Below are 14,589 nucleotides of genomic sequence, written 5' to 3' on the forward strand. Positions count from 1 at the left end.
CAATTAGCGCCTAACTCAATTTCAAATACAGCCTGTAAAATGACAGAAGCTGATTGATTGGTACTTTCTCTCTCTCTACCCTTTCATAAATACCCCCTTAATCTTGCTTAAAAGGTGTAAATGTGCACTAAAATAAAGGCTGGTCTCCGTATCGAGATTGTGGAATTATTTGTTCTAAATCATATAGGCAATTTGATTTATTAATCTATATTGCACCAGATTCCTAAAATGTAATTGTGTACTGGTTGCTATGAAATACGACACATCCGAGTCATTTCAGCGATGTTAGCAAATAACACTCACTGTCATGTCCAACCAAACAATGTATTTTAATGACATATAATAAATTAACTGGTTCAACATCTTTTACATGGTGATAAGGGGTTTTTACTTCCATTGTGGTTCGCACAGTGACAAAAGCTAAACTTCATTCACACTGTTTATAAAATAACTTAAGTTTAATTACAAAATATTAATCTCCATCAGCAAATTAAGGAAAATAGAACATTAGACCATAATAAGACAAATAATGACACATCTGATTAGGATAGTGGAGAAGTAATTGTGCTGCCTGGAATTGAGGGGCAGATTGAGAGGGAGAGTACAGATATACCCTTGAGAAATGAAGGCAAATTGAGGATTTTTTTCCATAATTTATATTAATTATGCAAAAACCTTGATTACGTTTCCTCTTTCCACAAAATGGCATATGGACAAAGTTGATTGCAAAACAAAATTTTCCTCTAATGGGCAAAACCATGTTGTACTGCAGGTGGTGCAGATGTAACATGTGCAGAGAGTTAGATTTGGGTGGGTTATATTGTTTCTGTGCAGGGTAAATACTGGCTGCTGTATTTTTACACTGCAATCTAGATTTCAGTTTGAAAAAAAAACCCCACCCAAATCTAAATCTCTGCACGTTACATCTGCTCCACCTGCACTCCACATGGTTTTGCCCATTAGAGGAAAATGTTGTTTTGTAATCAACCTTGAATTAGGCCCTGTATGCGTTGCATTTCTTGTATATTAGTACGTCACATTTCCGTACATGACTTGTGTACACAAGCAGCTCAGCAGGAGCTTGCAGGATACAGGCATTGTTCTGCTGTGGCCGGGGCCTTTGATAAGAAACGTTGCACATTTTCTGATAAGGCACTAGCATCCTTTACTATCACCTACATCATAAGACGGGATAACGGAGCAGAGAATAAATAAATAAAACCACAGCCTAGGCTGTGATAACTGTGCTTCAGCAAACTGAGCACAGGGCACATACTCTACCGAGAACTCATTTGCTGTAACCATGAATTCGGCATTGTACCTCTTACAGAAGCAATTTAATTTTCACTAGAAGTTGTCTTTATAACGTGACCCATTGGATGCACATAAGACAGCTAAGGAACCTTCTGAGCCTAATAAATAGCCTATGCAGATGCTTTTGCATATGAATATAAAATTGAGTATATAGATAAAACATATCTCACTTCATATATTCAAATGCAAACACTCTAACATATGTGAACATTTTTTATGGACATAATATATTAATTATTAAAACCGCTTTAAATAAAGAATAGCCATTTGTTTTTTGACAGGACAGAGGCAGTGTTCTTCTCAGACCATGTCCAGATAGCTTCAGTGAGAGAGGCTCATGCCGTCACATCCCTTAACGATGCCCTTTTATACTGATGATATCCACTTGTCCAGCCTTGTACTACCTGGAATAAATAAGGTAGAGAAGCATGAATCATGAAATATCAAGCAGTCATCTGCTCCTAACAACATCCATCATACAGTTATTCATCTCTACTCCGGTATCCGGTCCTTAGGTCGACACTCATTAGGTCAACCACTATTGGTCGACATGCATTAGGTCTACATGGTCACTAGGTCGACATGATTTTTTCCCCTTTTTTTCCCATACTTTACGATCCACGTGGACTACAATTGGGAACGGTAACCTGTGCCAAGCGCAGTGGTAGTGGAGCGAGGCACTTTGCCTGAAGCATGGCGAGCCATGCGAGGGGACACAGTGCACTAATTGGGGTTCCCGGTCACTTTATGAAGTAAACGAAGAGGTAATGTCAACCTTTTTCCATGTCTGCCTTGTTCATGCTGACTTAGTGACCATGTCGACCTATTTCAGGTGTCGACTTAGTCACTGGCGACCAACAGTGGTCGACCTAGTTACTGTCTTTGCTATGACCCACACCCCTCTATTCCTCATTTGCCATGTGTTCAGTTTCTTTGCATCCTTCATGTGGTACAATTTAGCTTATTTGGGTCACAACGGTGTTCTCGAGTCTATTCAGATATCATTAATATGGATTCTATATTTATCAATGGCCCAGTTATTTATTTCCCTTCTAGCTGCTGTTGTATTTTACTTGAACAATACAAAATTAAGTGTGTGTAGGTGACAATAAAATCTTAAGCGCAATAGGAATAGCCAAAGGCTTAGTGACTGACACATGGATGTCTACAGTTCTTGGGACTAGGTGGGAAATCTTATCTACTGAACAAGAAACTGCCACATTAGTCACAAAGCATAAATAGAATAGAAACGTATGCACAGTTGGAAGCATTTGCATCCCATAAGTAAGTAGAAAAGACGAAGAGGTGAAAAAGTGCATAAATGTTTATGGGGGTAATTCTGAGCTGATCGCAGCAGCAAATTTGTGAGCAGTTGGGCAAAACCATGTGCACTGCAGGTGGGGCAGATATAACATGTGCAGAGAGAGTTAGATTTGGGTGGGTTATATTGTTTCTGTGCAGGGTAAATACTGGCTGCTTTATTTTTACACTGCAATTTAGGTTTCAGTTTGAACACACCCCACCCAAATCTAACTCTCTATGCACATGTTATATGTACACCCCCCCATCCCCTCCTGCAGTGCACATGGTTGTGCCCAACTGCTAACAAATTTGCTGCTGCGATCAACTCTGAATTACCCCCTATGTTTGGTACAACACATTACAAAATGCATGCAGCTGTACAACACTAGATTCTGTGCAATATTTACATCACAAGAAATAAGTGTATGCGTACTTCCACCAACTGCATAGAGAAGTGGATTAACACTGATAGTAGTAAATGGTAAAGTTACACTGACATTATAATATGGTGTATGAATAAGGTAAAGTGTCATAAACACAATAAAGTAGTGTGTTGGCATTTAAGAAATGTGAAAGTTGCATGTTCCACATAAAATATAATTACAAATGAAGTAAAATAAAACAGAATTATATTTTTTTCTCTTAAGACCTAAATGGCGATTTTCTTTCCCGACTTCTAAATGGAAACATTAAGCAATGTGAACAGATAGCAGAGATTCGGGTGGTCTTCCGGTTGCCGGCTGTCGGGATCCCGGCGCACAGTATACCGGCGCCGGAATCCCGACACCCGGCATACCGACACTTTTTCTCCCTCTTGGGTGTCCACGACCCCCCTGGAGGGAGTATAGATAGCTCATTGGCGCTCGCCCAGCTGTTGGTATGCCGGCGGTCGGGATTCTGGCACCGGTATGCTGGTCGCCGGGAGCCCGGCCGCTGGCATACCCTACTACACCCCAGAGATTCCATATACTATAGCAGCCCACTAAGAAAACAAGATTTATGGTAGACTTACCATGGTTAAATCTCTTTCTGAGAAGTACACTGGGTTCCACAGGGAATACATCGGGGTGTAGAGATGGATCTTGATCCAGAGGCACCAACAGGCTAAAGCTTTAGACTGTCCCAGGATGCATTGCGGGGCCTCCTCTATATAACCCTGCCTCCAGGCACTGTGAGCTCAGTTTTAGTTAACCAGCACAATGCAGAAGCAGGTAAAAGAAAAGGCAGATGTTAGTCACATAGAATCACGTTCTCACGACAGGAGAAGGGATCAGCGGCTAATGCTAAGTGCGTTAGGGTGGGCACCCTGTGGAACCCAGTGTACCTCGCATAAAGACTTAACCATGATAAGTCTACCATAGACCTCCTTTTCTGCAGCGGGGTACACTGTATTCCACAGGGAATACATCGGGGATGTCCTAAAGCAGTTCCTCAAGGGAGGGAAGCGCCTTAGCAGGTATGAGAACCCGGCGTCCAAAGGAAGCATCCTGGGAGGTGGAGGTATCAAAGGCATAGAAGCTAATGAACGTGTTCACTGAGGACCACGTAGCCGCCTTGCACAATTGTTCTGCCGACCCGCCATGGTGGGCCGCCCAAGAAGGTCCAACAGACTGAGTAGAATGGGCCTTAATAGCTGCAGGAGCCGGGAGCCCAGCCTGCGCATAAGCTTGTGCAGTCACCATTCTAATCCATCTGGCCAAGGTTTGCTTATTCGCAGGCCAGCCACGTTTGTGGAAACCAAAAAGTACAAAAAGGGTATCTGACCTCCTGATAGAGGCAGTCCTCTCCACATAAACACGAAGAGCCCTTAACACATCCAAAGACCACTCTTTGGAGGACAAGTCAGAAGAGATGAAGGCTGGAACCACAATCTCTTGGTTAAGGTGAAAAGATGACACCACTTTAGGTAAGTAACCTGGGCGAGTTCTCAGAACTGCCCGGTCACGATGGAATATCAGAAATGGTGGACGACAGGACAAAGCACCTAAGTCCAACACCCTCCTAGCTGAGGCAATAGCCGGCAGAAATAGGACCTTGGCTGTGAGCCATTTAAGGTCCACTGACTCAAGAGGTTCAAATGGAGATTCTTGCAGGGCATTTAGGACAACGGACAGATCCCATGGAGCCACAGGAGGGACATAGGGAGGCTGAATCCACAGTACGCCCTGAGCGAATGTACGAACGTCAGGAATAGACGCAATTTTCCTCTGAAACCACACTGACCAGGCAGATATGTGAACCTTGAGGGAGGCCAGACGAAGTCCTAAATCCAGGCCTTGTTGTAAAAAAAAAGGCAGAAGTTTGGAAGTACTAAACTTGTAAGCATCGTAATTCTTAGCAGCACACCAGGTGAAGTAAGAATTCCAGACCCTATAATAATTCCGTGCAGAAGCCGGTTTGCGGGCCTTTAGCAAGGTTTGGATAACCGCCTCAGAGAATCCTCTGGCCCTCAGGAGTGAAGCTTCAAGAGCTATGCCGTCAAAGCCAGCCTGGCCAGGTCCGGGTAGACACAAGGGCCCTGAACGAGGAGGTCTGGGCGTTGAGGAAGTAGAAGGGGACGCTCTATCGATAGACCCTGCAGGTCTGAGAACCAATGCCGTCGGTGCCACGCTGTAGCGACTAGAAGTAGTATTCCTCCTTCTTGCTTGAACTTCCATAGTACCCTGGGCAGGAGTGACACTGGAGGGAACATGTAGGGCAACCGAAAGTTCCTTGGAATTGCCAGTGCGTCACCGAGTGCTGCTTGAGGATCCCTTGTCCTTGATCCGAAGACCGGAACTTTGTGATTGTGTCGAGACGCCATCAGGTCTACATCTGGTAGGCCCCACTTGTCCACTAGGAGTTGAAAGACTTATGGATGAAGGCTCCACTCTCCAGCGTGTACGTCCTGACGACGGAGGAAGTCCGCTTCCCAGTTGAGGACCCCCGGAATGAACACTGCCGATATTGCTGGCAGATGGCGTTCCGCCCAATAAAGGATTTTTGATACTTCCATCATTGCCATACGTCTTCGACTGCCGCCTTGATGATTTATGTAAGCCACCGTGGTGGCGTTGTCTGACTGTACTTGAACAGGCCTGTTTTGTATCAGAGGCAGGGCAAGAGTCAAAGCATTGAACACTGCCCGCAATTCCAGAATGTTTATCTGGAGGAGAGATTCCTCCCTGGTCCACCGACCCTGGAGAGAGTGTTGCTCCAGCACCGTGCCCCAATCCTCAGACTGGCGTCCGTAGTCAGGAAGACCCAGTTGGGAATCCAGAAGGGACGGCCCCTGCTCAACTGTTGGTCCTGTAGCCACCAGCTCTGTGACAAACGAACCTCCGGAGTCAAAGAGATAATTTGAGATCTGATCCGATGAGGCAGGCCATCCCACTTGGAAAGGATTAACCTTTGTAGAGGGCGGGAATGAAACGGAGCGTACTCTACCATGTCGAACGCCGACACCATGAGGCCTAGTACTTGCATCGCCGAGTGAATCGACACTCTTGGGTGAGAGATGAAGCATTGTATCCTGTCCTGAAGTTTCAGGACTTTCTCTGGAGACAGAAACAGTCTTTGGCTGTGTGTGTCCAGCAGTGCCCCCAGGTGCACCATGCTCCGACCAGGGACCAGAGGGGACTTCTTCCAGTTGACGAGCCTCCTGTGGGCTTGTAGGAAGTTTACAGTCAGTTGTAGATGACTAAGAAGGACATCTTGGGAGTTCGCCAGGATCAGCAAGTCGTCCAGATACGGCAGGATCCTGATTCCCTGACGACACAGATGAGCCGTCATCACGGCCATAACCTTGGTGAAGATCCGAGGGGCCATGGCCAGTCCAAACGGCAGAGCCTGGAATTGATAATGAAGGCTGCCAATAGCAAACCGCAGATACTGCTGATGCGATATGGCAATAGGTATATGCAGATAGGCATCTTGTATATCTAGGGATACCATATAATCTCCGGGTTCCATGACCTGTGCAATCGAGCGCAGCGTCTCCATACGGAAGTGGACACTCTCACGAATTTGTTCAGTGATTTGAGGTTGAGTATAGGCCGGAAAGACCCATTCAGTTTCGGGACTAGAAAAAGGGTCGAGTAGTATCCTCCGCCTCTCTGAGACAGGGGGACCGGCACTACCAGTCCTGTATCCAGGTGGGAACGCACAACCAGGTGTAGAGCTTGAGCATTCAACGGGTCCGAAGGGACAATCGTCGGTCGGAACTGGCGAGGGGGATGTCTCTTGAAAGAGACTGCGTACCCATGAGATAAGACTTCTCGCACCCATGCGTCTGAAGTGGTCTTTAACCAGACCTGGGTGAATTGCAGAAGTTGGCCTCCCACCCTGGGATTCCCCAGGGGGAGGCCCACCCCGTCACGCAGCAGGCTTGTCTTGTTTGGAGGCAGGCTGATGGGCAGCCCAGGATTGTTTTGCTTTGGGCTTAGTGGTTTTGGGAGCACGAGCTTGTCTCGGGTATGCCTGACCTTTTGCTTTCCCTTGAGGTCGAAAGGAACGAAAAGTGGTACTCTTTGCCTTCTGTGTAGAAGGATTAGTATTTGGGAGAAATGCAGTCTGTCCTCCCCAAACAAGATATCTCCCTTAAAAGGGAGTACCTCCAAGGTCTTTTTGGAGTCCAGGTCCACCTTCCATGACATCAACCACAGAATTCGGCGGGCCAGGATGGACGTAGTCGATGCCTTGCCCGCCATTACACCTGCCTAAGAGGACGCCTCCTGAATGTAATGGGAGGCGGTGGCAATATGAGACAGATATTGTCTGGCAGTGTCAGATATATCCTGAGGCAGATCTTCCTCTAGTGCCTGAACCCATATTTCAATTCCTTTGAACCCATGAGGCTGCTATAGTGGGTCTATGTACAGCACCTGTAAGGGAGTAAATAGACTTCAGTCATCCTTCGACACACTTATCTGTCGGTTTCTTCAGTGAGATGACAGTGGTGACAGGCAGAGTAGACAACACCATAAGACAGGTGACATAGGAATCCACCGGCGGTGGATTTTCCCACTTGTTACACAACTCAGCGGAGAGAGGATAACGAGCTAGCATCTTTTTAGACAGGGAGAATCTCTTTCCTGGAGAAGACCAGGGTTCCTGACGTATGTCTACCACAGGCATGTCCAAACTGCGGCCCTCCAGCTGTTGAGAAACTACACATCCCAGCATGCCGTGACACAGCTTTAGCATTCTCTGACAGCAAAACTGTGTCAGGGCATGCTGGGATATGTAGTTTCACAACAGCTGGAGGGCCGCAGTTTGGACATGCCTGGTCTACCAAATGGTCAGAATGTGGCAGGACTACTTTAGTTACCTTCTGATGTTTAAATTTATCAGGCTTCTTAGACGCAGTAGTGGGATCTACATCATCATCGATTTGTAGAATCAGCTTAATAGCCTCCACCAGATCAGACACATAAACTTGCGTTGTAGTTTCCTCGTCAGAAGCGACTGTATCAGTGTATGACGGTTCAGTATACTCCCCATCCTCATCAGAAGTATCATCTGAGATATTAGTGGATTGTGAGGAGGAGGCGGCCCGCTTAGATGAGCCCTTGACCGCAGAGGAACGTGGGGTAGTTTATTGTCTAAGCAAAGATTGATTCAATTGTTGTATCTGGGTAGACAGAGTATCCGCCCAGGGCAGATTAACCATAGGGACAAAATGTGGCTGCAATGGCTGTAAGGCGCGTCACAAGTGTATTACGCATATTGGAGAACGCTACCCAACGTGGCTCCTGATTGGCTACAGGAGCAGCAGGCTGACTGGGAGATGTATGGCACATATTACACAGACCATCATTCAAAGCTTACCCCTTAGGCAAATCCCTGGCGCATGCACTGCATGATACAGGAACATCCCCGGATTTCCCGCCCTTTGTGTTACATTTTAGTGACTGTAACCGCAGAGCGAATGATTACGGTACAGCCAGACAGAGTACACTACCTGCGAATAAATCCCCTAGTATGCGACAGCGTACACAGAACATAACACCAGCGTCTAAATCCGGTACTATGTGACTGCATACACAACAGCAGCTAATAAATCCGGTATAAGGTGACTGAGTACACAGTAGAATACACTTAACGGTAAATAATGTGCAGCATTATATACGAGACCCTGACGCACCTAGTCCTAGGGTACAGAATACAGAGATAGATACAGCTGGGATACACTGAAAGTGAAAATCACACAGCAGATACAGGCACACACAGTCACAGTGACAATGCAGATAATTATTTTAGTCAGACACTAAACCTTCACTGGACTAGATTTTATATATATATATATATATATATATATATATATATATATATATATATATATAAAATAGGATTTTAATACCTACCGGTAAATCCTTTTCTCTTAGTCCGTAGAGGATGCTGGGGTCACATTAGAGCCGTGGGGTATAGACGGGATCCGCAGGAGACATGGGCACTTTAAGACTTTGAAAAGGGTGTGAACTGGCTCCTCCCTCTATGCCCCTCCTCCAGACTCCAGTTAAAGGAACTGTGCCCAGGGAGACTGACATTTCGAGGAAAGGATTTATTGTTAAACTAAGGTGAGATTCATATCAGCTCACACCTCAAGCATGCCGCACAACGTGGCATTCAACAGAACACAAGCCAACGGCATGAACAATTGCAGCAACATGCTGACAATAAACGTAACACAACATGTGTTTAACCACAACTAATAACTGCAGATACAGTACGCACTGGGACGGGCGCCCAGCATCCTCTACGGACTAAGAGAAAAGGATTTACCGGTAGGTATTAAAATCCTATTTTCCCATACATCCTAGAGGATGCTGGGGTTACATTAGAACCATGGAGTTATACCAAAGCTCTAGAACGGGCGGGAGAGTGCGGATGACTCTGCAGCACCGATTGACCAAACTTGAGGTCATCATCGGCCAAGGTATCAAACTTGTAAAACTTAGCAATAGTGTTTGATCCCGACCAAGTAGCTGCTCGGCAAAGCTGTAACGCAGAGATCCCCCGGGCAGCCGCCCGGGATGAGCCCACCTTTCTAGTAGAATGGGCCTTCACCGATTTCGGTAACGGCAATCCTGCCGTGGAATGGCAAGCTGAATCGTACCACAGATCCAGCGCGCAATGGTCTGCTTGGAAGCAGGACACCCAAGCTTGTTGGGAGCATACAGGACAAACAGAGCCTCAGTTTTCCTAATCTGAGCCGTTCTGGCGACATAAATCTTCAAAGCTCTGACCACATCCAGAGATTTTGACTCAGCGAAAGCGTCAGTAGCCACAGGCACCACAATAGGTTGGTTCATGTGGAAAGAGGAAACCACCTTTGGTAGAAACTGCTGACGTGTCCTCAATTCAGCTCTATCTTCATGGAAGATCAAATAAGGGCTCTTGTGAGACAAGGCCGCTAACTCAGACACCCGACTTGCAGATGCCAAGGCCAACAGGATGATCACTTTCCAAGTGAGGAACTTCAACTCCACCTTCTGTAAAGGTTCAAACCAATGTGATTAAAGGAACTGCAACACCACATTAAGATCCCATGGTGCCACTGTAGGCACAAATGGAGGTTGGATGTGCAACATGCCTTTCACGAAAGTCTGAACTTCTGGAAGGGAGGACATGAAAACCGATGTGGCTGAAATCTGTACCTTAATTTAGCCCAATTTTGTCCCTCATTCCGAGTTGTTCGCTCGCTAGCTGCTTTTAGCAGCATTGCACACGCTAAGCCGCCGCCCTCTGGGAGTGTATCTTAGCATAGCAGAATTGCGAACGAAAGTTTTGCAGAATTGCGAATAGAAATTTTCTGAGTAGCTCCAGACTTACTCAGCCATTGCGATCAGTTCAGTCAGTATCGTTCCTGGTTTGACGTCACAAACACACCCAGCGTTCGCCCAGACACTCCCCCGTTACTTCAGACACTCCCGCGTTTTTCCCAGAAACGCCAGCGTTTTTTCGCACACACCCAGAAAACGGCAAGTTTCTGCCCAGAAACACCCACTTCCTGTCAATCACAGTACGATCACCAGAACGATGAAAAATCCTCGTTATGCCGTGAGTAAAACACCTAACTTTTGTGTAAAATAACTAAGCGCATGCGCTCTGCGAACCTTGCGCATGCTCAGTAAGTGACTAATCGCAATATAGCGAAAATCGGCAACGAGTGAACAACTCTGAATGACCCCCTTTAGGTCCGCATCCACACCTGCTTGTAGAAAATGGAGAAAACGTCCTAGTCGAAACTCTTCCGTAGGAGCCTTCTTGGATTCACACCAAGAAACATATTTTCTCCAAATACAGTGGTAATGTTTAGACGTTACCCCTTTTCTGGCCTGAATAAGTGTGGGAATGACTTCACTGGGAATACCCTTACGGGCTAGGATTGTGCGCTCAACCGCCATGCCGTCAAACGTAGCCGCGGTAAGTTCTGATACACGCACGGCCCCTGTTGTAACAGGTCCTCGCGCAGAGGAAGAGGCCAGGGATCTCCTATGAGTAATTCCTGAAGATCTGGATACCAAGCACTCCTTGGCCAGTCTGGGACAATGAGGATCGCCCGATTCTTTGTTCTTCTTATGATCCTTAGAACTTTTGGGATGAGAGGAAGTGGAGGGAATACATACACCGACTGAAACACCCACGGTGTCACCAGTGCATCCACTGCTATTGCTTGAGGGTCCCTTGACCTGGAACAATATCGCTGAAGCTTCTTGTTGAGACGAGATGCCATCATGTCTACTTGAGGTACTCCCCAATGACTTGTCACCTCTGCGAAGACTTCTTGGTGGAGGCCCCACTCTCCTGGATGGAGATCGTGTCTGCTGAGGAAGTCTGCTTCCCAGTTGTCCACTCCTGGAATGAAGATCGCCGACAGAGCGCTTGTATGCTTTTCCGCCCAGCGGAGAATCCTTGTGCCTTCTGCCATCGTCGCTCTGCTTTTCGTTCCGCCCTGGCGGTTTATGTACGCTACTGCTGTTACATTGTCCGACTGGATCAGTATGGGTAGATCTCGAAGAAGATGTTCCGCTTGCAGAAGGCTGTTGTAAATGGCCCTTAACTCCAGAACATTTATGTGGAGACAAGTTTCCTGACGACCATCTTCCTTGGAAGTTTTCTCCCAGCGTGACTGCCCCCCAGACTCGGAGGCTTGCATCCATGGTTACTAGGATCCAGTCCGGGATCCCGAACCTGCGCCCCTCTAGGAGGTGAGAGCTGTGCAGCCACCACAGGAGTGAGACCATGGTCTTGGAAGACAGGATTATCCTCCGGTGTATGTGTAGGTGGGACCCAGACCACTTGTCCAACAGGTCCCACTGGAACACTCTGGCATGGAACCTGCCAAACTAAATGGCCTCGTAGGCCACAACCATCTTCCCCAGCAACCGAATGCATTGATGGATTGACACTCTTGCTGGTTTCAGAACTTGTTTGACCAGACTCTGGATCTCCAGAGCCTTTTTCACTGGAAGAAAAATAAGATTTTACTTACCGGTAAATCTATTTCTCGTAGTCCGTAGAGGATGCTGGGGACTCCGTAAGGACCACGGGGAATAGACGGGCTCCGCAGGAGATAGGGCACTTTAAGAAAGACTTTGGATTTTGGGTGTGCACTGGCTCCTCCCTCTATGCCCCTCCTCCAGACCTCAGTTAGGGAAACTGTGCCCAGAGGAGACTGACAGTACGAGGAAAGGATTTTAGTTAATCCAAGGGCAAGATTCATACCAGCCACACCAATCATACCGTATAACCTGTGATAAACACAGCATGAACAACAACATAGTATCGGTTCAAACCGATGAAACTATAACATAACCCTTATGTAAGCAATAACTATAAACAAGTCTTGAAGAAGAAGTCCGCACTTGGGACGGGCGCCCAGCATCCTCTACGGACTACGAGAAATAGATTTACAGGTAAGTAAAATCTTATTTTCTCTAACGTCCTAGAGGATGCTGGGGACTCCGTAAGGACCATGGGGATTATACCAAAGCTCCCAAACGGGCGGGAGAGTGCGGATGACTCTGCAGCACCGATTGAGCAAACAGGAGGTCCTCCTCAGCCAGGGTATCAAACTTATAGAACTTTGCAAAGGTGTTTGACCCCGACCAAGTAGCAGCTCGGCATAGTTGTAGTGCCGAGACCCCTCGGGCAGCCGCCCAAGAAGAGCCCACCTTCCTAGTGGAATAGGCCCTAACCGATTTAGGCAATGGCAATCCTGCCATAGAATGCGCCTGCTGAATCGTGTTACAGATCCAGCGAGCAATAGTCTGCTTTGAAGCAGGAGCGCCAACTTCCCGGGGAGTTTGGAATGTTATGCTCCAGTAAGATTAACCCCTCAACTGACTGTTGTTAATGTTCTTGTCTAACATGCATTAACTAATTAAATATAAGTAATTCCGCTGTTGCACAGAGAAGTGTTTAGATCATATCGCTGCAGTGCTTCAGCTCTCATATAAATCAGTCCGGAATGTGTAGCAAGTTAGGACTACAAAAATAAAATCATCACTTATTAAGACATGGTACTTTATTAATTTGTCTACATGAGTAACAATCACAAGTGTTTCAGAACTTTACCTACCCATGGCATCAGTACGAGAATTGCGGATTGTGATTGTCGTACACTGTGACCAATATTAAAGTGGATCTCCCAATTCACATACCTTAACAATAAGCCCATATATTCCAATGAGGGGAGCGCACAATTTATGTATATAACCATATAGGTCAATATTGATAATAAGCACAACGATACAGTTGTATAATTATTATAGGAGAGAATTATCTAGCGGATTGATTATATTTGAGATTAGTGTGTGTTCTATTTCTATTTTTAATTTTTCTTCTACACTATTCACTTTTCACATATTTTCTTCTAATACAGGTTGAGTATCCCATATCCAAATATTCCGAAATACGGAATATTCCGAAATACGGACTTTTTTGAGTGAGAGTGAGATAGTGAAATCTTTGTTTTCTGTGGCTCAATGTACTCAAACTTTGTTTAATACACAAAGTTATTAAAAATATTGTATTAAATGACCTTCAGGCTGTGTGTATAAGGTGTATGTGAAACATAAATGAATTTTGTGAATGTACACACACTTTTTTTAGTGCACAAAGTTATTAAAAATATTGGCTCAAATTACCTTCAAGCTGTGTGTATAAGGTGTATATGAAACATAAATGCATTCTGTGCTTAGACTTGGGTCCCATCACCATGATATCTCATTATGGTATGCAATTATTCCAAAATACGGAAAAATCCGATATCCAAAATACCTCTGGTCCCAAGCATTTTGGATAAGGGATACTCAACCTGTACTTCGCTAGCTACCCATGACTGGTATTTTATACTAATTACAATAAAGGTTACGTTTTATAGGGAGTCGTCCTGCACCTAGATTTAGAATTATCATTACAGCCAGTTACAGATGAGTGCCCCAATGTGGAATACTTTTTCTTTTTGTGTTCTAATATTATTAATTTATTCCAGGGAGCACCCCCAAATTAATGGTTAATACTAAGAATTTTTTCTAGGAACTGTTTTTGACTATAAACAATGGGAAGTAACTGATTGATATGAATATATGACCTATGTGATCTGTGCGGATTTTTTCTTTGTTTGGAATGCATACAGAACAAACAGAGCTTCAGTCTTCCTGATCCTAGCTGTTCTGGTCACATAAATCTTCAAAGCCCTGACCACATCCAGGGACTCAGAATCCTCCAAGTCCCGTGTAGCCACAGGCACGACAATAGGTTGGTTCATATTAAAAGATGAGACCACTTTTGGCAGAAACTGAGGACGCGTCCTCAACTCTGCCCTATCCACGTGAAAAACCAGGTAGGGGCTTTTATGTGATAAAGCTGCCAATTCCGAAACACGCCTTGCCGAAGCCAAGGTCAACAACATGACCACTTTCCAAGTGAGATATTTCAACTCCACTGTTTTGAGTGGCTCAAACCAAGGTGACCTGAGGAAACTTA

The 14,589-nt window shown here is 45.6% G+C and overlaps 1 protein-coding gene across 3 annotated transcripts in view; it reads right to left on the reverse strand.

Annotated features, from left to right (window-relative positions):
* Positions 1-310: 310 nt before the first annotated feature.
* The window catches only part of SMIM29 (small integral membrane protein 29), a 100,553-nt gene continuing 86,274 nt past the window's right edge, over positions 311-14,589 (reverse strand). For all 3 annotated transcript variants that reach the window (XM_063954871.1, XM_063954872.1, XM_063954868.1), the window contains exon 5: positions 311-1,718. In XM_063954871.1, coding sequence (XP_063810941.1) covers positions 1,650-1,718 — 69 coding nt within the window. In that variant the 3' untranslated portion in view covers positions 311-1,649. The remainder of the gene's footprint in view (positions 1,719-14,589) is intronic.

This window comes from Pseudophryne corroboree, chromosome 2 (genome assembly GCF_028390025.1).
Source record: "Pseudophryne corroboree isolate aPseCor3 chromosome 2, aPseCor3.hap2, whole genome shotgun sequence".
In the NCBI taxonomy this organism is placed as follows: Eukaryota; Metazoa; Chordata; class Amphibia; order Anura; family Myobatrachidae; genus Pseudophryne; species Pseudophryne corroboree.